This window comes from Opisthocomus hoazin, chromosome 10 (assembly GCF_030867145.1).
Source record: "Opisthocomus hoazin isolate bOpiHoa1 chromosome 10, bOpiHoa1.hap1, whole genome shotgun sequence".
NCBI lineage: Eukaryota > Metazoa > Chordata > Aves > Opisthocomiformes > Opisthocomidae > Opisthocomus > Opisthocomus hoazin.
The window spans coordinates 10,752,427-10,777,420 of record NC_134423.1 but is presented as its reverse complement, the minus strand read 5'-3'; the positions used below and the strand labels follow the sequence as shown (position 1 = coordinate 10,777,420).

Sequence of the window (24,994 nt, the reverse complement as noted above, 5' to 3'; positions counted from 1 at the left end):
TCCAACCAGCTGCCTGAAACAGCCATCCTGGGCTTAAACAGTTTTGCTTTTCAGGACCAAAAAGCCTAATCAAAGCATGTTGTTACTTACTCCACCTGCACAAGGCACTGGCAGCGGGGAAGAGGTGGCCTGTTCCCAAACCCATATGGCTGTTTTGTAATTCAGCCTAAGCATAACACCAATCATTCTACAGCACTTTCAAAAGCTAGCAGTGCTGTTCTTGTATATAGCACTGCAAAGCCAGTAATCAGACACACATGTGAAATGTACTGAACATACGGAATGGATACACAATATTAAAAAAAAAAAAGCATGTCGTACCCCAAATCCAACAATCTACAGCCTGAAAAATATCTTAGAGAGGAGGGACACTGCACAGCTAGTGGAAAAGCTGCCTTTCTGGTACTCCTGTCGCAGCGACTAACAGAGGAGGGGAGCACAGCTGCAGGACAGAGCTCTCGGCAGCACACCAAGCAGACAGCACGCTACGCTTTCCGCCTGGAGGTTCAGAACTAACGATCTGAACTTTGTTTTCTCAGGTCCACATTACGCTGATTCATGTCGAAACGCAGCTCCAGCATCCTTCCTCTGGATACAGGCAGCACCTGTGCAGCAGCGTAGGCACAAAGCACCGTGCTAACTATCCACTGGGAAAGAGCGCGGATACAGTAAGATGCACATGGAAGGTAAAGGTAAGGTCACAGGCGCTGCCAGATAGAGTGAGCTCTGTGTGCAGCTTAGGGACACTACATGGGCCTGAAAACAGAGAGTAAGTGGCTGTCCCATGGCCACTGCAGTAGCCCACAGTGGTATGGGTTGTGCGGAAGGCAGGACCATCTGCACAGGCCTGACAGGTTGAAGAACTGCAAATAACCACCAAAAGTCCATTGGATCCATTCTGGCTGTCACAGCGGCTTGCTGCTGGAGAGAAGGACCTGGCCTGTTGCTCTGCATCAGCACCTCACTACAACCCACCCACCTCCAAAAAATGTCAATAATTTGTGTGAGGTTTCTTACTCGGAAAAACAAATGACTCCTGAGTTCTCATAAGCAAAACTGCCACAAAGGATAAAAAAAACCCAGAATGGCTACAAAACCGAGGCCCTCCTAACGATTTCCTCTCAGTCATAACTGATTACATCCACACAACAGAATCCCAAGACATCGGTAACGATAGTAGACTCTGTCAGTATGTGAGATGCTATGAGACTTTGTGAATTAAACCCCATTATTGTCCCAAATTATAGATAAATTTCTCCCTTTCCTTGGTGATATGCAGCATATTTTTTCTTCAGGGCAGTTAGATGATGTCAGCACAAATTAATGCTTTCCACACAGTGCAGATGATAGAACCGGAGGCATTAAAGAAGCTTACAAAAAACAAATCTGAAGAGACAGAAGGAACTGCTTCCTTTGATTCGGAAATAACAAACTTTGCTGTGGCATGCTGGGCAAGCCAAAGAAAAAAAACTTAATTTGGGACACTGATGGAGCTTTAAAAGCTTCACATACTTAAAAATAAAAATTCAAGTGTGGGTTCTTGCTCTAAATTACAAAAAACCCAATAGAAGTGCCTGTCTACAGATGCTCACATCCTTCCATTAAATATACACTAATGTGCGATACTGAGATAATAGGTGATTGTCTAGCAAACTAGGGAGCTCTACTTTGGGCTTGGAAAAAAAATGAATATACAATGTCATTTAGAGTGTTTTTCTAAATGGTTTCATATTCTTTTGTTTTTTCCTAGTAGACCAAAGTTGAGTGAAGGGCAGAGGAAATGCTAGAGGTTACATGTTTGAGAAAGGTTCAGCAGTGCCATATGAGGCAAGGTTTGCAGGAGGTAGTCGTATCTTTTGCTACATCAAGTGATACAGTCAGAAAAAAAAAAAACAGGTTGCCAGGCATATGGCTTTATAAAATTTTTTGTTACATGATATACAAATATTTTATTTGCAAATCCAGGAACAGGGAATTACTTCATTATCCTGCATAATTTTCCTTTATTATCATTTTATTATTGCACTGTGTTCGCTAGAAGTCAAGCTCTTGGTTGCCACCTGCTGTTAAAGATCTTTGTTTACATTTCACCACTCTTATTAGCAAGGCCAGGTCATCACAAGGAGCCTTAAAGGATTGTTAACAGGCACAAATGCTGCTTTCGCACACAACCTGCCAGAGACAGGTGACCAAAACAATTCTGGAAGGTGTTTTTTTTTTTAAATGCTGCCCAGCTGTTCATACGGAGAGTATGTGATGGCCTCTCAAACCCAAATGCAGAGCAGGAGTAGGAAGTCTAAGTTCAGTAATAGCAGATCCACTAGATTCGCTACGGATCATTTTGTGACTACGGCATTGCTGTGCAAGCCTCTCCAAGTCTGTTTTTCTTGCTGCCAGTTCTGCGCTCGACGTCATGGTGACTGGCAGCACTCCCTGCTGTCACTTATCCTGCACCTTGACGTGGGCATGACTAGAAAAAGATACTGCTTAGACTACCTTCCCCCCAAGACGGGGTTCCTATCTCCCAGCTACCTGCTCTGGTATCAGTCCCCCACTGCCTGCTACTTCCCAAGCTGCATGGGTATAAAAGCCAGGAGTGACTCTGCCTGCCATCAGACATATTCCAGAGCAGAAAGGTGGCTTTTCATTGATCCATAATCATTCACATCTTGACGAAAACTGGAATCACATCCATTGCTACCAAGTCATTTGTATGTATCGTTTGTGTTGTTAACATTGTCATAGTGCTATTAGTGGCACTGGAACATTTTGTGGGTTTGGAGCAGATTCTAACGCGATGATGTATCAGCCACCAACACATAGTATCATCATTTGAAATCTTAAAGGAGTGTTATTTACCTGATAATTTGGTAGCATCCACAGCTCTGTTTCCCACTGCCATCTGCAAAAGTGTGATGGTACTATGCCTTGCCTGAAGAGAGCTTATTACAAATACCTGTACATATTGGCTAGAAGCTATTTGGCAAGGCAAATGTAATTACACAGGTGCTGCAGGAAAGGGACTTTATGACATTAATTACCCACATAGACACGGTCCATCGCTGTAGAGTAAGCCTCTGGATGAAAACTAGTTCTCCAGTATAAAGCATCTACTACTCAAAAAAACCCTTACTGAATTCCAAAGCTTTAGGTTGCAACAGACCAAACATTCCATAAATCCTTGCCCTTTCCACTGAAGTTGTTTTGTGTGAGGACCTAGCTAGGCTCCTCCAGCTGACAGTTATTGGAACTACAGTGCCACTGTTCTGTTTTATCTTGCAGGCTTTAAATCTGGACACACTACAGCACCGTTAAATGAAACTGCAGCAGTACAGCTTAACATTAGCACCAGAATGTCTGAGGATATACACATCTCTAATGGGACTGTAAGTGCATTTGTAAGGAAAAAGAACTCCAGGAATGCAGAATGTTGACTCCAGCACAGCTGTTCTAATGAGGTCATTTAGATAGTGGTAAGTAGGGAAAACTGTGATTTTACCTGCAGGCAGCCATGCTGGACACTTGCAGAAGTTACTTGTAGGAAGTTCCATTTTTCAATTGATCAGAGAGCAAAGCACGGCTTGCCGCTGATGAGATGAGCCAGGCCCTTGGCAGATACCATTAAAGTTCACTCAGAGGTAAGGTGCTAGAAAAACAAAATTTGCTGTTAGTTGACATTTTCTGTAGCAATTTTCAACCACGAAGTGACAGCTATTCTGTCAGTGCAACAGTAAATCAGTCCTATGTGTTCTGTAAAGCTGGTATTTAACGAGCTGATCTAAGTCCCTTATCAATTCAGTGTAGTCATGAGCTCAGCCCTGAACTCCATTTCAGTGTCACAACTACCGGACGCTAATTGTGGCTTTCCACCTGGAAGCATTTGTTTTTGCAGCAATCTCCCTATACCTGTACCTGTCTCATTAAGGAGGCCAGCTGCACCCCAGGTTGCTTCCACTTCGAAAGCTCCAGCATTTCTGACTGGTTCTTTGCTAATGCAAGTGGCAGCTTGAAATCACCATGATAAATCCACAAAAGGGGACTGCCAGTGTTCCCGGGCACTTGGACATCTTGCATTTCTCATGCATCTAAGAGCTCTAATACCCTAAGGCATGCAAAGAGTTACAGCACCAGAAACAAACCCCCAGCCAGTTCAGGGAATGGCTCTCTGCCATGCTACTCCCATGCTTGCACAGTGCATTAACATGCAAATCCAGAATATCACATATGCTAATGTCTACTAAAAAGACTTTTCAGTTCAGGATCTCAACTTACTGAACAAATGGAATCCTGCAGCATCACTGTGGGGAAAATGGCTTTATAGCCCAAGGGATCAAGGAAAACCTTCAGTGGTCTGTCAGAATGAATGAACACAAGTGAATGGCAAAGGAAGAAATATGGCCAGGGAGAAGAAAACCAGCTGTGGTAATTCTCCCTGTCCACCCCAGCTGCAGCAGCTGGCCCACTGCTTTGGTGAAGCAATCCCAATCTGTTGTACCTTGAGCTGCTACTCCACTCCCAAGCATCAAGCAGCATAACAGGTACAAGCACAGCGCCTTCAGGGTCCATGTATCTGTTACTCCTGTAACTGCTGCAAAAGCACCAAAGGCTGGGTTGGCAGATGGAACATTTGCCTTTGAGGAGAAACAGGTCAGATATCAGAAAGTAAAAACAGAGAAACCGATGCAGACTTTCTTCCCCAGCAGACTGGTGCTTTGCTCAAGCATAACAGAAGGCGCAGCTCCTTGAGAGCAATTCCCTACACATTACAAAAGACAACATTGCCCAGGAGGCTGAAAAGTGTAGCAAGGTCTCTCACCATACAAGCCTCTGAAAAGGCTCAAGCCAAGCACACGGTAGTGAAAAGCAAGACATAGAGACCTCAGCATAAACACTTTGCTTGGGACACACCTTCTAGGGTTTGTGACTATTACAAGAGGGTAATTTTCTGTGGGAAAGCTCTGTTTCTACATGCTGTTGTTTAAATGTTGGAGGAAAGCAGAGAAATAGTGTTATATTTTCATTGCAGTTAGTCTATTCACTTGTACTCACCAGGATTGCACTGGCTTTTTTCATCCAAGCAGACATTCCCACAACTACCGTTCGCCTGTTTGTCTCCCTGAAACCACTCTCCTTCCCCTCAGTTCCCGCACTATTTTGAGATAAGAATTCTAACTCCGATTTAGAATGATAGAACAGTTTGGGTTGGAATGGACCTTTAAAGATCGTCTTGTCCAACCCCTCTTCAATAAGCAGGGACATCTTCAACCAGATCAGGTTGCTCAGAGCCCCGTCCAACCTGACCTTGAAAGTTTCCAGGGAGGGGGCTTCGACCACCTCTCTGGGCAACCTGTGCCAGTGTTTCACCACCCTCATAGTGAAGAATTTCTTCCTTGTACCTGGTCTGAATCTCCCCTCTTTTAGTTTAAACCCATTACCCCTTGTCCTATCACTACAGGCCCTACTAAAAAGCCTGTCCCCATCTTTCTTATAAGCCCTCTTTAAGTACTGGAAGGCCACAATAAGGTCTCCCTGAAGCCTTCTCTTCTCCAGGCTGAACAACCCCAATTTAAATAAATTCCAGCTAACAGATAGTGAATAAGAAGGAAAAGGAAGTGACAACAGCACAAAAAAGACTTAAAATAACAGGTAGGAGCTAGCACAGGGGATCTCTGATATCAGGCTGGACCTAATCATAAGCAACAAAATCAGCACATTTATATTGGTATGGCTACCAAGGCAACTGTGTGCCGCAAAAATTTTTTGAGTATACAGAAATCATCAACCATCAATTCCTACATAGTCCACAGAACTTTTATCATTTGAGATGTTTGCATAGCATTAAGATACAATAAATCCACCTCTAAACAAAATGATCACATGTATATACATAAAAGTTTAATAGTTACAAGAGATCAGAGTTTTATGTTTTTCAAATTTAAAAACACTACAAAACCTGAGAGTTTATAACTGAGGGTGTTATATTAAAGGTATATTAAACGAAATTGTTTGTAGGTGAAGAAAGGTAAGAATGTACAAGCCATCCTTTTCATGGTAGAAGGCCATGAACTTTTTAAAGAGCTACTCGGAATCCTCAGTGGAGGATATGGTATAGTTGACATACCTTGAGTTTTCAGAATAAGGGAAGGCAACAGCACAAGCCACTTCATCAAAGCTGACTTGTAACAGCTTGTTTTATCCAAGTAGAAGTCCATGTAGCGAGTGCTTTTGCATCTGTCTCACTGAATCCATCCTCCTACCTAAAGAAATGAACCAAAAATAATAAATTCACTGTTTAGAGGAGTTACACAGATTGTAGATAGCACAGTTACCAAAAATTTGAGTTGAGCCTTTTTACATATTGGGCTACCTCTGATGGCAGGCCCTTTAAAGACAATGAAGACATATTGCCCTATTTCGTGAAAAAAGAAGGTGGCTAAAACGTGTAGGGAGAAGGCAATGAGTTGTTCAACACTACACCGACAGCTTGCCTAAAAACAGCAGCCGGTGACCTTCTCCAAATAACCCCTGTCAGGCAGCAAATGTGCTGGATGTAGAAGTCCAGTACGTTAAATCAGGAGTGCCTCCACCCCAGCCAACAGGGTTAGACTGTTTGGAGATGAGACGAGCAGAACTGCATCCTGTGGCCAGCTGAAGCTGAGAGGGCCCTGGAAAAAAAACAGTACCTAGATGATTAGCACCTTTTTTTTTTTTCTATCCAGGGACTTCAGCCTGTCCTACAGTGCTTGCAAAGGGCATGTAAGATTTTCTTTCCCCTTCCTTCTACACAAATCTTCCCATGGCAAGTCCCAAAACACATAATACTCTATACTCTGCTGAACCGTTCAGCTGTAAAAGATGACTTCCATATGATTTCTCTGATGCTCTTCTGGAGTGTCTTTATAGCTATTGCTAGTTCTCAACAGGCTACTTTAGCTTTCTTTTAAAAATCCTGTCAAATGCTAATGACAATAAATTTTCTGTTCCTCTCCTACTGCTCTCAAAAAGCCTTCTGGAGTTCTAGTTTAAAGATATCACGTGTGTGGGCCTTGGAGTCGGCAATCAACTTTTTCTCTTGACACACGAAAAATGCACTCTGCTAGGGCTAAGTTATTGACACATCTTTCACTAACAGGTTTTGTGGCACAAAGTTACATCCAGCTCTTCAGCACACAGCTATTCCCACCCATTGCACTTACTAACCAGAAAGCCTTCTAAATGTTATCTAGTAGCAACAATTAAGCAGTTGTGTTCGGCAGATCATGTTCCTTAGCTTGCTCTTTCATTTCCTCTCATTCGGCATTATCACATTATATTCCCTCTTCTTATGTGCTTTTCCTCTTCACAAAGCTCTTTAAACAGCTGCAAAGGGGGAGGGACCACTGTGCTCACGAAAACTCCACTTTACAGAACGCTACTGCCAGGTCCTACTGTCTGTCTCTTCCCAGGCATTTAATACCTCCAAGATTCAGGTTTGCTTCTACATCTCTTCCTTGTGCATCCCCGACAACAGAGCCTATTGCCAGCTGTCTTAACTGAAGAACAGTAATCCACCTCTTCTTGTTATTGCCATGAGGAATACGTACACCCTCTTTCTCTTTGTAGTGGGCTCCTTTTTTTTTAACGGTAAGTGATCTTTTCTTTCAGATACAGTATGCAGAATAGCGATGGCTTTCGGGGCTAGGAGGCAGGACTGTGATACAAGCTCTCAGACAATTTGTAACTATCGCCTCAGTAGGCTGCAGACTTTAAGAGGATGCACGAAATGAATTGTTTTAGTGGTGTTTCTGGCTTGTTCGGTATCAGCAAATTCACTACAATGGATATGGACAGACAGTAAGTCGGACATAAAATGACAGAAGAGTAGAAGATGACAATTATAATCACTAAATAATAACCCTTTTGATGCTCCCAGGATCATCTGTGATGGGAAAAGCAGGTATTGTGCTGAGAGTGGGGGAAAAAAAAAAATAACAATTACATGAACAATAAATGAGATCTCATCCTTCTACAATTATTGGCTCAATTTCACATAATTTGCAAAGTTCATACTTCCCAATTGTTTGATTAGTATGTAAATTGTTTAAATTAAGTTGAAATACGTAAATATATATCCTAAAAAAGAGCAAACATCCATTAAGAACATTTTCTTTAGTCCGTCAGGCTTTCTTGCGTCTGTTTTAGCCAACATGGACAGCCTGACAGCAGCATGAACTAGTGCATTTACCATGGGAGCTTCTTCCTATGGACAGACTCCACTGAAGTGTTCAGAGTGAAACTGGCTGAAATTGAACGGAGACAAAAATTACATCATTCCCATAATTTCCTATTCATCCCACAGCTGCTTTGTTTCTTCAGTCACTGAAAGACAACTTTAGAAAACATCTGCTTCATAACAAATGGAGAGCGAGGGCCTACTTTAGGTTCTTAAATTACACACTTTTAAACCTATCAGTATTTCCTTTTTATTTGCATTAATTGCAGTGTAGAAATTAAAATAGTCTTTAAAATATAGCAAATCCACCACTACTTCCATTGGAACAATAAGCATTCCAAATTAGCATGTGCTGTTCTAATAAATCTTTTTAACTCAAGAGCATGCTGAGAAGTAATAACATTACAAAGTAATTTCAGAGAAGACAATGGGATTGTCTTATTGCTGCCTCTCACTTGCTCTTTACTAATTACAGATGGGAATTCGGTGTGTCATCATTGTCCGCATAAGTTATTTGTGAGAGAGGAAAGAACAAAAATGACACCATATGCTACAATCTATTATTTCTAAACAAACGCTATTTCAACATTTCTTAAAGTAACTGAAGTCAGGGAAACAGGGGAAACATGCCTTATGTTAAATTTTGCAATTTGGACAGTGGTAACAGTGCACTTGTCTGTATTTGTCAGCACTGCTCCTTATTCCGTTCTGTGGAAATCACTCTTAGTATATTTGTGATTACACTGAAAACAAACAACATACCACAGGATGAGCAGTTTATGTATCTAAACTCTACCGTGTAAAAGGGAAAGTTTGCACAGGGGAGAAAAGGAAGTCTGTGTTTTTGTTTCTTCTGCTGTGAAATTGGAAGCATCCTGAAGCCTTTTTTATTTTTTAGTGGTCATACTCCCGCAGAGAAAACAAACTAACTGCAAGTTATGAGACAATTTTCTCTCCTTGTCATGGGGCAGATCCATAGCATGTTCAGTGAAGCTAAAACAATTGCCCTAGCTCAGGACCCACCCCACTGTGCTTTCTCTATCACTGCTTTCAATACACAAAAATACTCCACCCTCAAATTCAGACTGCTTCATCATTCTTGTTAAAATCATTTGTCTGAAAGCATCAGTCTACCCTCTGCAACATTTCTGGTGATTATTGCTATTTGGAAAAAAATAGTTTGCGAGGGAAACTGTGCACTTCCATTTCTTCCAACTCTGAGAGGAAAACAAGGAGTTTCAAATGCACGGCTACTGACACCGTGAAAGTCATATAAAGATGAACTTGAATGCCTGGTAATTTTGTTCTCATTAGGTGCCACCTGATTAATACGTAGACTGGTAACGGAAAAGAGATTGTAAAAATTATACAAGAATCCCTCATTTTTACACGTTTTTTCCAGAGAGACTGGCTTTAGCAACCCTTAAGGCAGCGCACTGCTGTCACCTAGTGGTATCTGATACAGGCATCCGAGCGGGATGAGAGTAGTCCCTTCGATCTTTATTTCTGGTGATTAAGTTATTTAAAGGCATGGATGAGATGGCAATTTTATAAAGAATTACTCATTACCGGAACCCCTTTCCTAAGAACAGATAACCATTTCTTAAAGGGATTCATTATTTAACAAATCATTTTTTATAATTAAGTCGGGGCCTGTCATTCATCTGCATAAAGTTTATTGACAGAGTCAGTACTTCAGAATCTGAGTTGTTCTCATCAGACATGCAGACCCCACAGTATGTTTTGATTTGCAGACCGGATGACTATGACTGCTAAAACCAGGTTTCAGAGAATAGGATTATTACAAACCAGAATTAGCTTTCTGCAAATATTCTGCAGTTTCCACTTGTTACTCCCTGTTTAGCAAATACTCCATATGTTAGAATACTTACAGAAAAAGATGACAATACAGTGAAAACATATTTAAAAATTCAAACAAGAATGCACTGTCTTTGCTAGCAGTGTTCAGTGACCGCTGTATGAAACAAAACAAACAACAATTTATTTAAATGTGAATTATAGCCAACTGTTTATGTCACTCTACATATGCAACAACAGAAATGTTTTTTAAGAAAAAACAAACAAACAAACAACACAATAAAATACCTTTAACCGAGATTGTCTCATTAGCTGCCACAAGGCTTTTCACTATCCTTCCAAACACAGAATAATTAATTCCTAGAGTGTGGCCCCATTTTCTTCACAGTGTCAAATTTAGCTCTAGTTTGATGGCACTACACAAGAAAAACCAGAATCTGGAGCTTAGCAAGCATCAGCATAGCTTTAGCTTGATAAGCCTTTGATTAGGCAGGCTTACATTGAGAATAAATGTAATATTAAAATATCACATGGTACTAGGGCTTTTATAATGACTTGTAGGGAGGTGCAAAGCAAGTGCGAATCAAAAAACAAACTGACCCAACAAACACAGATGTATTCATCCAAATTTGTTTTGCCAAGTGGCTTGGGAAGTACTTGAGAAGCCTATTCTGAAGAAAAATGTTATGGTTAAGTATATGTGACAAAATTTGTGCTACCGATGCCATAGCATATGCTGGTCTTAGAAGAATTAATACAAGCATGGAGTTTATCTCCACCTTTTCCCAGAGCTTGAGTAAAAGCTGTTCTTAGATGTGAAAAAGCTGTTCAATGATGTTTCCTTTTATGTCTCTCCACTTTCTTAGTGGATCAGAAACAAGAGTTCTAACAGTACTTTTTAACCTGGTTGGAATTCAGAAGTACCAAGTTTCAAGAGAGACTTGTACCCCCTAGAAACTTACAGCCCAGTTCACATGGAAACTAGGCACCTTTACAGTATTTGTGCTAGTCCATAAACCAGGTTTTATTTCCACATAAAATAAAGCTTACATACTGCCTCTGATTTTCAAACAACATCATTCTAAAACAAAGACATTGCTAGCTATCAAAGAGCTCCTAATCATTAAAATACTCTTAGGACTCCTGCAGCTCATTCCCTGGTTTTCCCTGCATAGATCAGAGTCTTTAAATTTGTACGTGTGCCTGCAACTCTGTCTCTTACAACACTAAAGAGATAAACCACAGCCAAACTCCCTGCATTTGGATCGTTGAAAAGTTCTTCCTCTTTAAAAGGGTGAGTTACTACCAGTTTCTATTTCTGTATGTGCTCCCAGAAGTATCTACCAATTTGAGTTTCACATTTTACTGTGAAAAAAGCCAAAGGTTCTGATTTACCTGCTTTGACCTATGGTCTGTGAAAGACAGTCAACTTCAGTAGAAGAGATACTGGTGCAAGCACCCTATCCTTCTGTCCACACAAGCTCACAGCCTGTGGAAAATCAAAAGCCCTCATTATTTCACAAAGACGACCTGATGCACAGGAATTCTGTGATCCCTACATCATGTCACTTGGGCTTCCTTCTGTAACCCTGTTACTTGATGTTTTACAGGAAGTACTGCAGCAGACGCTGAAGAAAAGTTAATGAACCACCTCCTGAGCCCTGACAGGTACAATAAGTTAATTCGACCAGCTGTCAACTCATCCCAGCTGGTATCTATAGAACTGCAGGTCTCCCTTGCACAGCTCATCAGCGTGGTAAGTTGACATTAGGCTATGCCTTTTAATTCATTACTACCTGCACAGCACTCTAAGTGAAAGTCACACTGGTACTACTCTGTCCCTGTTATTTTCTAGTTTACATAATAACATTTGGTAGGCAGGGCCCATACATGCAATCTACTGGTTTTATACTTCAGAATGCAGCTACAACAGGCAGATCAATCTATGCCTAAGCAATAAAGGAGAGAGTCCCCAGATCTTCACCCAATAAACTTCAATTGATCAACAAATCAAAATCATTCCACTGATTTCAGTGCAGCTACAGTAAGTTACACCAGGTCAGGATCTATCCTGGACTGTGTACACCATGCTGAACTATCTTCCGCTGCTTGCATCATAGAAGTGCGGTTGGCCTGAAAACAAGCCATGAAGCCAGCTCAAAATCTCATGGCGTATCAGGAATATCAGCAAAGAACAGCGAAATGTTGCAAAGAAAAAGGCACGTTAGTTCCGTCTGGAAGAGCTTAACATGGTTAAACCAATCCCCTTGTAAGCAACTCCTGATGTTCAATAAAAATCACTTCAGTGGGTCTGAAAGACATTTTCACTCCCAAGGTTAGCATGTGTTTAACAGTCTTTCCAAGGTGCAAATACATACCTCACTGTCAAGAGCGGTTCAGCACTAACTGCAGTGGGAACACGATCCAGCATGTAGGTGGGAATAATTTCCTGAATCGGGGCTTTCAACTCTGCTGCTCTCTCCCTGAATGAAAAAGAGGATACAGATGACTGCCTCCCTGCTAGAATTTGTGTACGGGCCAGTAACTGGACTGCTGCAAACTTCAAGAGACCTATATAATGTATATTCTGAAATGCAAGAGGAAAAGAGAGAGACACTGATGGAGCAAAAGGGAAACTGCACAAACAGATGAGCTTTCATACACACATACAGGCTGATTTATACAGGATATACTGCCATGTATACCAGAGGACTCTGGAACAAGTGCTCCCTCTCTCCTGGAGAGCTCCACCTGGACACAGACATGCCTCCTTGCACAGTGCACTGCCACCACAAGCACAGTGTCCTCCCAGATTGCAGATTCTGGGCACAAAAAGTGAGGTGTCTTGCCCCCACAGGCCCCACCAATCAACAACCTAAACAGAGCAGACGAATGGGCAAGGATCAAGAATGGCACAGCTCAGCCCCTGTCCCGCTGTATCCTCACTCTTCAAGCAGAAAGCAAAATTAGGCATCTTATAGACTCTATCAAGCTCAAGCATCTTCAGGATCAGAGAATTAACTTGTTTTCCTGCAGAGATCCTCCTGACTCTTTGACCTCCTACCTTGCCCCTTCAGTAGAGTCCCAGCTACACAGATCTGCTGCAGAGAGACTTCTCTGGTGGACCAATATCCAGAAAAACAGCAGTTGCACGAAGCAGAGCCTACCAGCTAAAAGCTTATGTGACAAACCTTGCATAAACCTCACACAAGTTCATCTAGGCCTTCCTGGTGGTCAAATGTGCCTTCTGTTTCAAAACAAATCCAGGGGAGGGGGCGGGAATCAGCCCAGTAGGGCAGTGGTAATTGTTCCCAAATAGCCACACTCACTCCAGTCGTAACTGCCCTTGTTAAAAGCCACTTGGAGCTCTACGCTTATGGGGTTGCTATTTATCATCAGTAAGTGCACGAGACTGGCCATCTTACCAGCAGAGAAATGTCTGTCTTGAAATACACCAGACGAAATCATGCTGCACAGTTGGAAATATCCTCAAAAGCCCACTGAATAAATCTTGTTACTGCAATAAAGTGAAACATTGTAGAGGACAGCTTTCCTCTCTCTTTTTCCCTGCAGAATGAAAGGGAGCAGATCATGACTACAAACGTCTGGCTGAACCAGGTAACCAAACCCACTGAGGCATGCTCTTGCAAACCACAAACACGACGGCTTTCACCCCATCACAGTGATTATTTTGTTAGTGCTGGTCTGGATACTCCCATCACTATACAATTCTTCTCTTAGGAGTGGATTGATTACCGTTTGGCTTGGAAGCCCTCTGACTATGAAGGAATAAACAGGCTGAGAATACCTGCAAAACACATCTGGTTGCCAGACATTGTGCTTTACAATAAGTAAGTAAAATTTCTGTAGTTTATGCCAACAGTGAACAAAATTTTAACCATGTATCAAAAAACAAGCATCAGAACCAAGGAAGTAGGTCTGATAAAATTCTAAGACCGAATTTTGTAACTTTTAGCCACTATCAAGTGTATCTGACTGGGGTACTGGCCTCTAAGATAATTTTAGTAAAATCAGGGCTCTGGTTAAAGAAATTCCAGCAGACCTGGAGCGTGTCTGCAGTGTGAGCCGTTATTGAGACACAGATCTATACCAGACTAGACTCTATGGAAGTATGGAAGTACACAAACTGTACGCACAAGCGCAGCAGTACACTGGTTATGTTCGCAAGAAGACAAGACATCTGGAATTCTGTCAGACCTCTTCAGTTCTGAGCTGTATTTTTGTCTCCTACTTCTTCTTCCCCTCCACTTCCACCACAAACTCCAGGACATAAATCTGTTACAAAGTTCATATGTAACAGAACTCCGTGAGTTAATATTCATTCACAAAAACAAATTATATTCTATTTTCATTAAAAAATCAATTGTAAGAATACATAACAAATTTATCAACATTTGACCCTGTTGCTTTACAGTACTGAGCAAAATAGAAGCTTGGTGCTAGACCATACTTCAGTTCTTCCAAACAAACAGCTAACTGTCAATTTTGTTTTTTTTTTTTTTTTTGTTGTTGTTTGTTTTTAAGTCTCTAGCAAAGCCTTGAAGTGGATGATACCAAGTCTTTGGAAAAAAAATAAACAAAACTTACACTTTCGTGATGCTTTGAAAACCCATGAATTCTTGAACACATTATGGTTTATGAACATATACAGATGGGAAACCTAGGAAGTTTATATATATACTGAGTTAAGACCCTGGAATCCTACTATTGGAAATCAGATTTGAGAAATACTTAAAACTATTGTATTAGTCACAAAATAATTCAGCCAGTGGATTAGGATGTACTCTGCCTGGTCAAATCTTGTTCTGGTAAATTGTGCTCCTACCTTCTGCTTCCTTCTTCCTTACTCCCCAAATGATACCATTTAATAGATTGTAAGAATGGAAAAAAAAAACAGTTTTAAAAGGCTTCTTCAATGTATAGGAACAAGCTTTTAGCCTCACCATACTGGATTCTTACATTAGTACAAAGCTCCAAATCAAAATTTTAGATAAACATCTCTCTGTAGCTTCCTGCTGCTGAAGCAGTGTTTCCTAGGCATCAGTCAGTCCCAGGAGGTGCTAAGGAAAACACAAAGAGCACCCCTTGTCCCACTGCTCTGTCCATACATAGACTGTGCACAGGACTGCAGAGGGCACCCAGACAGCACTGGCAGCCCAGCCTCTGTCCCACAGCTGAGCCAGGGGCAGCCAGCAGAACAACCTACACACTCTCAGCCCAGCAGTCTACCCAGTGCATTGTATGGCATCACGGTAAATCTCACTCAGGGAGATACAGACCTGTGAGAAATAAAGATACAATGTCTTCACTGAAAAACCAGTCATTTTATGGGCAAAGAACTAATGACCTTTGTATGCTGTAGCCACATAAGGAGCATATTTCCACTCAGATAAAAGGGTGCTACTTAGCCATAGTCAGTTGAACTTCATTCGTTTACACTTGCAGTGAGTTTGGTCATCTATTTTTGCACATAATATACTGGGTTTAGGTTATTTGCATTTCTTTACCTAGATATTTGTTTATCAAAAGGAAGGCGTGTGGGATGTACCTAGCCCAGACTCTTCTTTGCAGTCCAGCCAAGTGGCTAACCCCATTTTTAATAAAAGCGATTGATCAACATAGGAACAAACCTTTGAGTTTCCTCATCCATCAAGACAGACAGTCACTAATAGTTATTCGTTCCTACTGTCACACTTCCCTTCCATAGCTCAATTGGCCGAGTTTGAAAGGTGTTGCACAGCCCACTTGAGAAGATGCAGTGAATATACTCAGAAACCCTAAATCTTAAGAATATTTATCAGCAATTCACCACTTCACATTTCTACCTCAGGATACTTCACAGGTTAAAAAGCCCTAAGTTGTTTGCCAGAAACACTGGACAGGAGATGTCAACAACTTATTAGTAACGATCTTCTCCTTGAATTCAAGGGCCCACCACAACATAAAACACTCTCCCCATGGAAGTTTGGCAGCTGGAGGAGACAGAAAGCTAAGATTATTTGTGGGCACTACGAACACAGTGGCCTGTCCTGATTTTGTAATAAGTAAACATTAGCTGGAGTGATGTAATTAATTGTAAACCACATAATTACATTTCCGCTGCCTGCACTCTCCCTGCATTCCTAACTAACACTACTTATCCTTATTTCCTTGTCCAAGTCATTTAGGCATGTTGCTGTGTGCTCTTAGCAGTGGCTGTGTTCCTGATCAAAGGTATCGCCATTTTCATGCTGGATGATCTCATTCTTACTCAGTCTTCAGAGATGTAGTAAGCCTTAATTACTTTAGTAATCATTTACAAGACACTTTGAGTTTTTTGGATGAAACAGAGATGAATAGTTGTCATTTAGCCATAACTTTGTAAAATAATTTTTGTAAGTGTTGGACCAAATATCAGTTAACTGATTGGGAGAAATGCATACATTAATCTCCTTATCAAGTTATAGCTGCCTACAACATAGATTTCAAAATCAAAATATTACAAAACTTGGATTCTAGAAACAACTGAGGCCCACAAGACCAAGAATGCCAGAGCTCTTCTGTTTTGAACTATGTTTTTTCTCTTAATGTTTCATTATCTTCTCTCCTTTTTCTGTCCTCTTGTCTCATTAGTGCGGATGGCACATATGAAGTTTCACTATACACAAATGCAGTTGTAAAGAATAATGGAAGCATTCGCTGGTTGCCGCCAGCTATTTACAAGAGTGCCTGCAAGATTGAAGTGAAGCATTTCCCATTTGATCAACAAAACTGCACATTAAAGTTCCGGTCTTGGACATATGATCATACTGAAATTGATATGGTGCTTAAAACTTCCATGGCAAGTATGGACGACTTTACGCCAAGTGGAGAGTGGGACATTGTAGCGCTCCCAGGAAGAAGGACTGTAAATCCATTGGACCCCAGTTATGTTGATGTGACATATGACTTCATTATTAAAAGGAAACCTCTTTTTTATACCATCAATCTTATCATTCCCTGTGTGCTAATTACATCCTTAGCCATCTTGGTATTCTACTTGCCTTCAGACTGTGGTGAAAAAATGACCTTATGCATATCTGTGTTGCTTGCCTTGACTGTGTTCTTGCTGCTGATCTCCAAAATTGTCCCTCCAACATCTCTAGATGTTCCACTGATTGGGAAGTATCTCATGTTTACAATGGTACTAGTGACCTTCTCCATAGTTACCAGTGTCTGCGTACTCAATGTCCACCATAGATCTCCAAGTACTCACACTATGCCCCCTTGGGTAAAGCTGGTTTTCCTTGAAAGACTTCCAGCCTATCTGTTCATGAAGCGTCCAGAAAATAATTCTCCACAGCAAAAGCTGTGCAACTGCAAAAAGACAAAAGAACATAATCCTTGTATGGACCCAACTGACTTCTACAAGAACTCTACCTATTTTCTGAATACAGCCTCTGCTAAAAAATATGATATGAAAATCACTGAGACTCTCGACAACATCAGCAGTCATCGAGATTTTAGGTTAAGAACAGGCATGAAATTTTCTCCCGAAGTCCAAGAAGCAATTGATGGAGTGAGTTTTATAGCAGAGCACATGAAAAGTGATGACAACGACCAGAGTGTAAGTAAAAATGAGAAATTGTCGTGGTCTTGCCAAACTTCATCCCCTGTCCTCCTCTGTAACACGCTGCTCTTCAGAAAGGCGATTTGAACTCCCTAGCTATTCTAAAGTTTTGAGAGAGATTCTAGCTATAGCTTTTAATAGGAAACAATTTTTGCCATAGAACTTAATGAATAGCAATTTGGTAAATGCCGATACTCTTCTGGAAAGTACCATGGCTATTTCTACAATGAGAGAATGTTGATTGCCCAGTAAGTCATGAAACACCCTTGAAAAAGCTGTGTTGTCACACTGAAGTAGTGTTTGGCAGGGGAAAAAAAAAAAGAATACTCAGTTCTAGGTCGCAAAAAGACTACTTTTCCCCATTGCATTCAGTAAGACTCACCCCATGGCCATGCCGTGCTAACCAGAAACGATCTACCTGCAGCTCAAGCATTTATTTACCTAACTGGGCACAAAAGGAGGGCTTCGTAAAATAAGTAAAATGCCTTTGCAAACACCCTCTCCAGGCTAAGATATCTGTCCCATGCGGGGCAAACACCATGGATAGGATCGAAATCCTAACACCAGCAGAGCTGACGCTTCTTTCATTTGAGTTAAATCAGACTCGTTAGTGGCTATGAGAAGCACTTTATCCAGGATGCGTTGAAGCAGTGCTGCTGCTACGCCATTTGCTTGCCTGACTGGTGCTACTAGCTAGCACACTAAAGCTGATATAAATACACTGTGAATAATGCTTGGGAGAAACTCATATGGTTCAGAGTTTTGTTTAGACAAGCAGCCACGGTTAAGAAAAATCATCCTCATACCTACCAGTGTCCCCTCTCTGACCCAGACCCCAGTCAGACTTTTGGTTCTCTAGTCCTGTTGTGCTCTCCCTCCCTCAGCACAGCAGATTAAATAAAGTCTGGTTTCTGATCTTGCAGAAGTCCCTTGAGGAGCATGCCGCTGAGTAGTTCATGTTTTCTATTAGCTGAAATTACTGTCAATATAAATAAAGAAGATCAGCTATTAACATTAGACATGAGCTTGTAAACATTGAAACTGACAGATGCAGACTTCACAGAGCAGAAAAAAAGCTTTTTAGAAATTCATGCAACAATGTGTTGCACACTAAAGGATCTAGAAATCCTCCCATTTGATATTAAGAACAATTTTCAAGGGTATTTTATACATTAAAAATTAATTGAATGCTTTTCACACAGAGTCCTCTGATATTACATATCACTTCTAGATTCATAATTTTAATCTCTGCTTTTTTCCTTCATTATCATGGTCTGATAACCATTGTTCATGTACATTGACTATAGTCTGATTTCAGAAGCGCATAATTCCCATTAGCAGCAGTGGAAATTAAAAGTGTGTGCTGAAGTAAAAATATGTAATATTCTCATAGAAGACTTAAGATAATTGACAAGCCTGATAAAGTCACCGAGGTGAGGATGTCTTGTGTGTAACTAGAATCAATGACAGAGGGGAAAAAAATAATCATTCCTGAGATGCAAATGAAGATTGATACATTCCCCCTTGACAATAATAGCCTGACAGTCACTTCAGTTTGACAACAGAATCTAAGGCCATGACTTTCACAGACAACATATGCAAGACAAAGAGGGATTTTAATAAAAGCAACAGTATTAATATGCATTAAACCAACCCCTTGATTAATCTGACTGCTGATAAGAAAAGAACCTTGTTTAACAGCAGTAAACTCCATCTATTTCTGTCCACTGAGATTAATACCATCTGCAAACTGAAATTAAAGAAAAAAAATCCCTAATTGCATTAAACTGTAGGTCCTTCCGGACTGGCTTCCAACAGGCGGCCATGCTCAGTACCTGATGCATCGAAGACAGCTAAGAAACATTTACAGTATTTTTCTTCACTGCCCAGAATGCTTGTAGGAGAAAAATTCCCTCCCCCCAAGCCTAAAGTCAGTTTATTCCCTGAACCTTGAGATTTGTTTCCTTTTATTGCCGTAAACCAAAACTCAGCATTAGCAAGACGAAGAGCAAAAGAATATGACAAATTGCTAATATCTTTAATTATTTTTTTCTTCCAGGTCATTGAAGATTGGAAGTATGTTGCCATGGTAGTGGACAGGCTGTTTCTCTGGATATTTGTCCTCGTTTGTGTCCTGGGGACTGTCGGATTATTTCTGCAGCCACTTTTTCAAAACCACACTGCTGCCATGAGCCCTTAGTTATTTAAAATTGTCAATACTTCCATAGATGTTGGGTCTCATTCTGCTCTCAGTTCCCCTCTGCTAAATCCACAGAGATGCCAAAAGTTCCTCTTACATCAGATTTAGAGTAGGGAAATGGAATGAAGAACTTGACTTACTGTGATAGGGGGGAAAAAAGCAAAACAAACAGAAAACTATTACTTTTTCCAATGAGTTTAGTACTTCTGGTGATATCTTGGCCATTTTTTTCAATTATTTGAAGTCTGAACATTACAGAGAAAAGCGTTTACTGCACAATATGCCATCCTGGCTTACAAGAATTATTATTTAAAAAGTATTTTATATACTTTGCCTCAGGAAGGACATTTTCTTTCCTTAGAATACTGCAATTTCCCTATTACAAAGAAGGTATTCCTATGACATTTAATTCCTTCAAATCAAAATTATTTATGTCTGATTTATACAGAGCTTTACAGGTGGAATCACTGTTTATCTGTTTGAGTACGATATTTAACACTGAACTCAGAAACAGAGACCTACTTCTGAGGTAACCACTAACAGGTTTCTCACCTTACCATCTCTAGTAGCTGATTGATCAACAGTGGCCAAATTAATCTATGATAAACAAACATTTATATACTCTGTTCAATGATGAAATAGAAATAAAATATAAAATTTTCCTTTATATAGAGCTAGTCCTGAAATGTTTCCGCAACTTTAACAGCTCATGTAACTGGGGTTCATATACACTTTCGTGAATCGAAGGCTAAGGGCACAGGAAAGCATCTAGAGAAGACAAACTGTGAAAGGCAGTGAGAATGAGGAGAAGACACCTGAGAACAAACCGACCTGCATGTTTTGCTGGGGAGATTTTAACGCGGATTTAAATATAATCCTCAACAAATTAGCTAGGAAAGCAAGTAATGCATGTACAGTCTTAAAGCCTTTGGCAAAGGCCAGATCAAGGCCCTAGATTCCCTTCACAAGACAATCCCACCACACTTCATTCCAGGGAGCTCATAACCTGCAGAAAGAGAAGTGTGGGCTCCTGGCATTTTTTAAGCTAAACCAATCCCAGCTTTTCCTCGGGGTGTTGTCAGAACACGTAACAATTTTACCACCATTGACAGACACAACTAATGACTGATGAACAAAGTGTTAAAATCCACTACTACTTGTGAAGGGGATTTGAGGCTTGCCTGTCCCAGGGGAGGATTAGCTGACACCTAAACCTGTGTTCTTCAACAAGCTACATATGACGTCACCTCTGACTCTATTTGCCCTCATTAAAACCAAGCTACCTCTCTACCTCGATCACCGTTCCCAGGCAGCTACACGTAACTACACAGATTTAGACATGCCAAAACAGCTACACCAACACCTTTCCAACTGTTCACAGAAACTCCGGGACCTTTGCTGACTCCTGTGCTCACTCCCTCCTTGCCCATGCCCTGAACTCCCCTGGACTGCTGCCACGCATCCCCCCACCCCACACCCCCACCCCTGAGCACTGCAGCATGGCCTGGTGCGTGGCAGCCTAGGAAAGATGCAATGAAAAAGTATCAGAAGCGGGCTGAGTGAGGCTATGCGAGCAGCAGCAGCTCCTCCCCTAGGTCATATGCTATAAGAAGGAATGGTTGTAATGCTGTCATCTTCCCTTCCCTTCCTCCTCCTCTACGCACTCTACACACTGTAACCGTGTCCATTGCTGGACAGGGCAACAAGGTGATGGATGACTGCAGGACAGCCCTATTAGCGCAGGGGTGTCCTCAGACCACAGAAGCTGCCACCACCTCCTCTCCCAGAGGGTGGCAATGCTCTGGTCATCTCCCCGGACATTAACTGTTCTAGACATTTCCCATGGTGACTGGTGGGCAACGTAAAGTTTAAATGGGTCAAATCTGCTTTCCCAGCCTCAGACGCCGCCTTCTCCTTCTCAAACCTAGTGAGCAGAGCTGTTTCTCTGCAGGCAACTGGAACAACAGCTGTGAGATGAGACAGGGCACAGGCAGTCCCACGGGAGCAGAGGGGTGCCTCACCCATGCCGGGAGATGCTCCTCTCTCTACGTTAGGTTATATGCCGGGAGCTGCCATGGCACAGAACACCACAAGCACACGTGCACACACTGCCCCAGCTGCTAAGCAGCTTTTTCTGCTTACAGAGAAGCCAGAGGGAAGCCAGAGCAGCTGCCAGCACTGCGCCAACAGTGTAAAGGTGAAACCCCTTTAAATCTCACAATTACCCTGAACAGTAAATCTGAAAGGGGCAGCGCAGACCTCAGCACAGACTAAAACGCTCTTCTGAGCTACTACACACTCCCGCAGGGCAGAAGGGAGAGGGTGTCACCCAGCCAAGCAACCAAGGATGTAGCAAGTCAGCCGCGGATCCTGCAGCCCACCCGACTGACACCGGACCTGTGCAGAGACCCCTCTCTGCTCTTTTTACCCAGCACCAACAGCAGTTTTGGTTCTGTCCAGCTCTCATGCTCCTATCAATCACTACTCCTCTCTCCAGTCCCTTCTTCTTCCTCTTCTTATCCTCCCCCTCACTGCCTGAAAGCAGCTGAAATGAGGCCTCCAGTACTCCCATCTCATAGTTGGCCTTATCTTTACGAGTAGTAATGACTGATAACACTTGGCTGCCTAACTGCAGCCTTCAGCTGAATTATCCCCTGCACAGACAAAGTTTTAGAAAGGATTTGGCAGCTCCGCTAGCAGCTAACACACAGCACAGGCAGACGGAGGCCTCAGACTTGACAAACCCAGAAAAGCTTTCAAAAGGCACCTCCCTGGCCCTGGAAGATCCCTGCAGAAGTAGAGCTCCTCAGCCAGGAAATGGTGGGCTCTGGTGCTTTCCATACGCTGTGGCCATCTTGTTCCTTTTTTAATCACAAGTGAAGCAACGTACTCTTCCCCAGCTACATTTTTTTTTAATTTTCCATTCAATCCATAGCAAACTTCAAAATGAAAAATTTCACCCAAAGTTCTAAAAAATCTGACCTCCTAAAACTGTGGTTTCAAAACAGGAAATGCTATTTTTGCCTAACCCTCAGCAGCTCCACCTACGTAATACAGAGGACTGTTCCCAGTCTAACCTGTCAAAGAATCACAGGGTTTTCCACTTTGAATATTTTAGCAAAATTTCAAAACTAAGTATTTCTGGAGAAAAGGAAGCACTAAAAATATCACCTTGCAGGCTAGTATGAATATGATAAGGTCTCAGTTCATCAAACAAAACAAACTTCAACATTTCCACTTTTCAGGGTTTTTACAGTAATGCTTTTCATTTAAAAAAGAAGAAAAGTGGTCATTAAAAACGTATTTTTCACTAAAACTGCTTTTCAATGGCAATTCAATTTTCAGCTCTTTAACCCTGACCAACCCTGTCTTCCGTCAGAACACACAGAAGTGCCAACACCATCGCATACGTGTACCATCTGCCCCCAGGTGAGTTTATCTGGGACTGTTTCTGCACCCCTGCAACCCAGCGAACTAGAAAGATCTGACAAAGGTGGGAAAAAATTCTTTTCCTCATCACCTGAGTTAAGAGCTGAGCTTAACAAAGAAAAACACCTCTAAAAGCAGCACGTTTGCTAAAAAGCAAAGGCTAAGTAGTTTGTCACTGCAGACCTTCTTAGGCAGATCAGCTTCACCCTACCCATAAAAATTCTTCTTCTATGTACTTCTGCAATGCAGTCACGATGACGTGTTCTATCACATCACTCTCCCTAGCCATAAAAATTATCCTACCACCAACCTGAGCTGATTCCGCCAGAAGCTCCAGCATGTGATGTTAGAAACAAAACATATGTGCATACAAACACTACCGAAAAATTCAGTAACTAGGCAAATTAAGCTAAAATACCTGTATCTCTTGATGCAATGGCTCTTTGCTGCCTCTGCAGATCAGATGTTTCCAAATCATTCAGGCTTAAGCACTGACTTTTGGGGAACACGGATTATGATGTGATATTTGAAGCTTTAGCTCGTTTCTATTTGGGACTAAAAAGAAACAAACATCTCAGTTATAAAGTTCTTACACGTGGAAACCAAGAAGGCAGAAAAGAAAAACACCTAGTCTCAATGGCCCGGAAAGGCAAAAAAGAAAGTATCCACAAAGGGTTAAGCTAAAAGAACAAGCAGGCAAGTTCTCTGGAAAAAAAGAAATAAAATCAAATGGACAGTAAAGCTTATTTCCTCCAAGCTAATAGAATTACAGAAATTATCATAAGAGCATGTGTCTGGGGATGGAGTGAATGATGCTCTGAGAGATACAGCAAACAGGATAAACAAGTTCTGTGCCAAGAGCAGCTCAATCCAGCCTGGTACTCCTTCTCCCAGTGCTACCTCTTAACACAGTGCCAAGCAGAGTCATCATTTATCCTTCCCTAACAGCAGGGAGTGAAGCACCTGTTGGGTGCAGCCTCCTGTCTCACCGGGCTTCCTTCTCATTATTTCCAAAAACAAGGGTGGAATCCCACATTTTTCTCTCTCCCCCTCCTCTGTTTGTAGAGACTGCCCAGATGTGTGCAATGACCACAGCATCCACGAGCCTTGCATCACCTGGTCATTCAAGAAGGGGCAAAAAATGACATACAAGTTAACAAGGAAGCTGACAGGCACCTGGGGAGTGAGCCACTCTGCAAATCATGATTTTATGATTCAACTTCAAACACAGCTCCCCGTTCTCCCCTGTCTCCTTTCCCCTGAACAGAAAGGTTTTGTGGGATCAAGCTGGGATCCTATACTCTTATTCTCCTTTCCGAATTTCACCTTTCTAATGCATGAAAGCAGGAACAGTCCAAAGACAGTTACTCTCAAGAGTTTTGGTCAAGTTCGGTCTCCAGCTCAAACCTCTGGCTCTTGCTGGATCCCAGCTGCTACGTATTTCACTCTGGGCTTAGATCCTGGCAACAGTTGTACCTGCCTTTAATTACTCCTGAGAACAGCACATCCTTTTTATGCAGTCAAGCACCTACCACGTGTGCTTGCAAGACAGACGCAGGCACGAAAAAAACCTCAGCATTAACAGCACAGTTGGAAATTCAGGTCCCATGATCTCAGTTCACTGCTAAACCATGCATTCCTAATGTCAGTATCCATTTCAGCACTATTAAATTATAAGATTTTTATTAATTAAACTTCTCCTAGTAGCTTGGCATGAGCTTCTGAT

At 41.7% G+C, this 24,994-nt stretch overlaps 1 protein-coding gene across 1 annotated transcript; it reads left to right on the top strand.

Annotated features, from left to right (window-relative positions):
* The first annotated feature begins 7,474 nt into the window (after positions 1–7,474).
* LOC104337411 (neuronal acetylcholine receptor subunit beta-4) lies at positions 7,475–20,420 on the top strand. Its single transcript, XM_009943341.2, has 6 exons — positions 7,475–7,623; positions 11,641–11,786; positions 13,604–13,648; positions 13,772–13,881; positions 16,664–17,636; positions 19,699–20,420. Exons 1-6 carry the CDS (start codon positions 7,569–7,571, stop codon positions 19,837–19,839), a joined length of 1,470 nt encoding a protein of 489 aa, XP_009941643.2. The 5' UTR covers positions 7,475–7,568; the 3' UTR covers positions 19,840–20,420.
* The last annotated feature ends 4,574 nt before the right edge of the window (positions 20,421–24,994 follow it).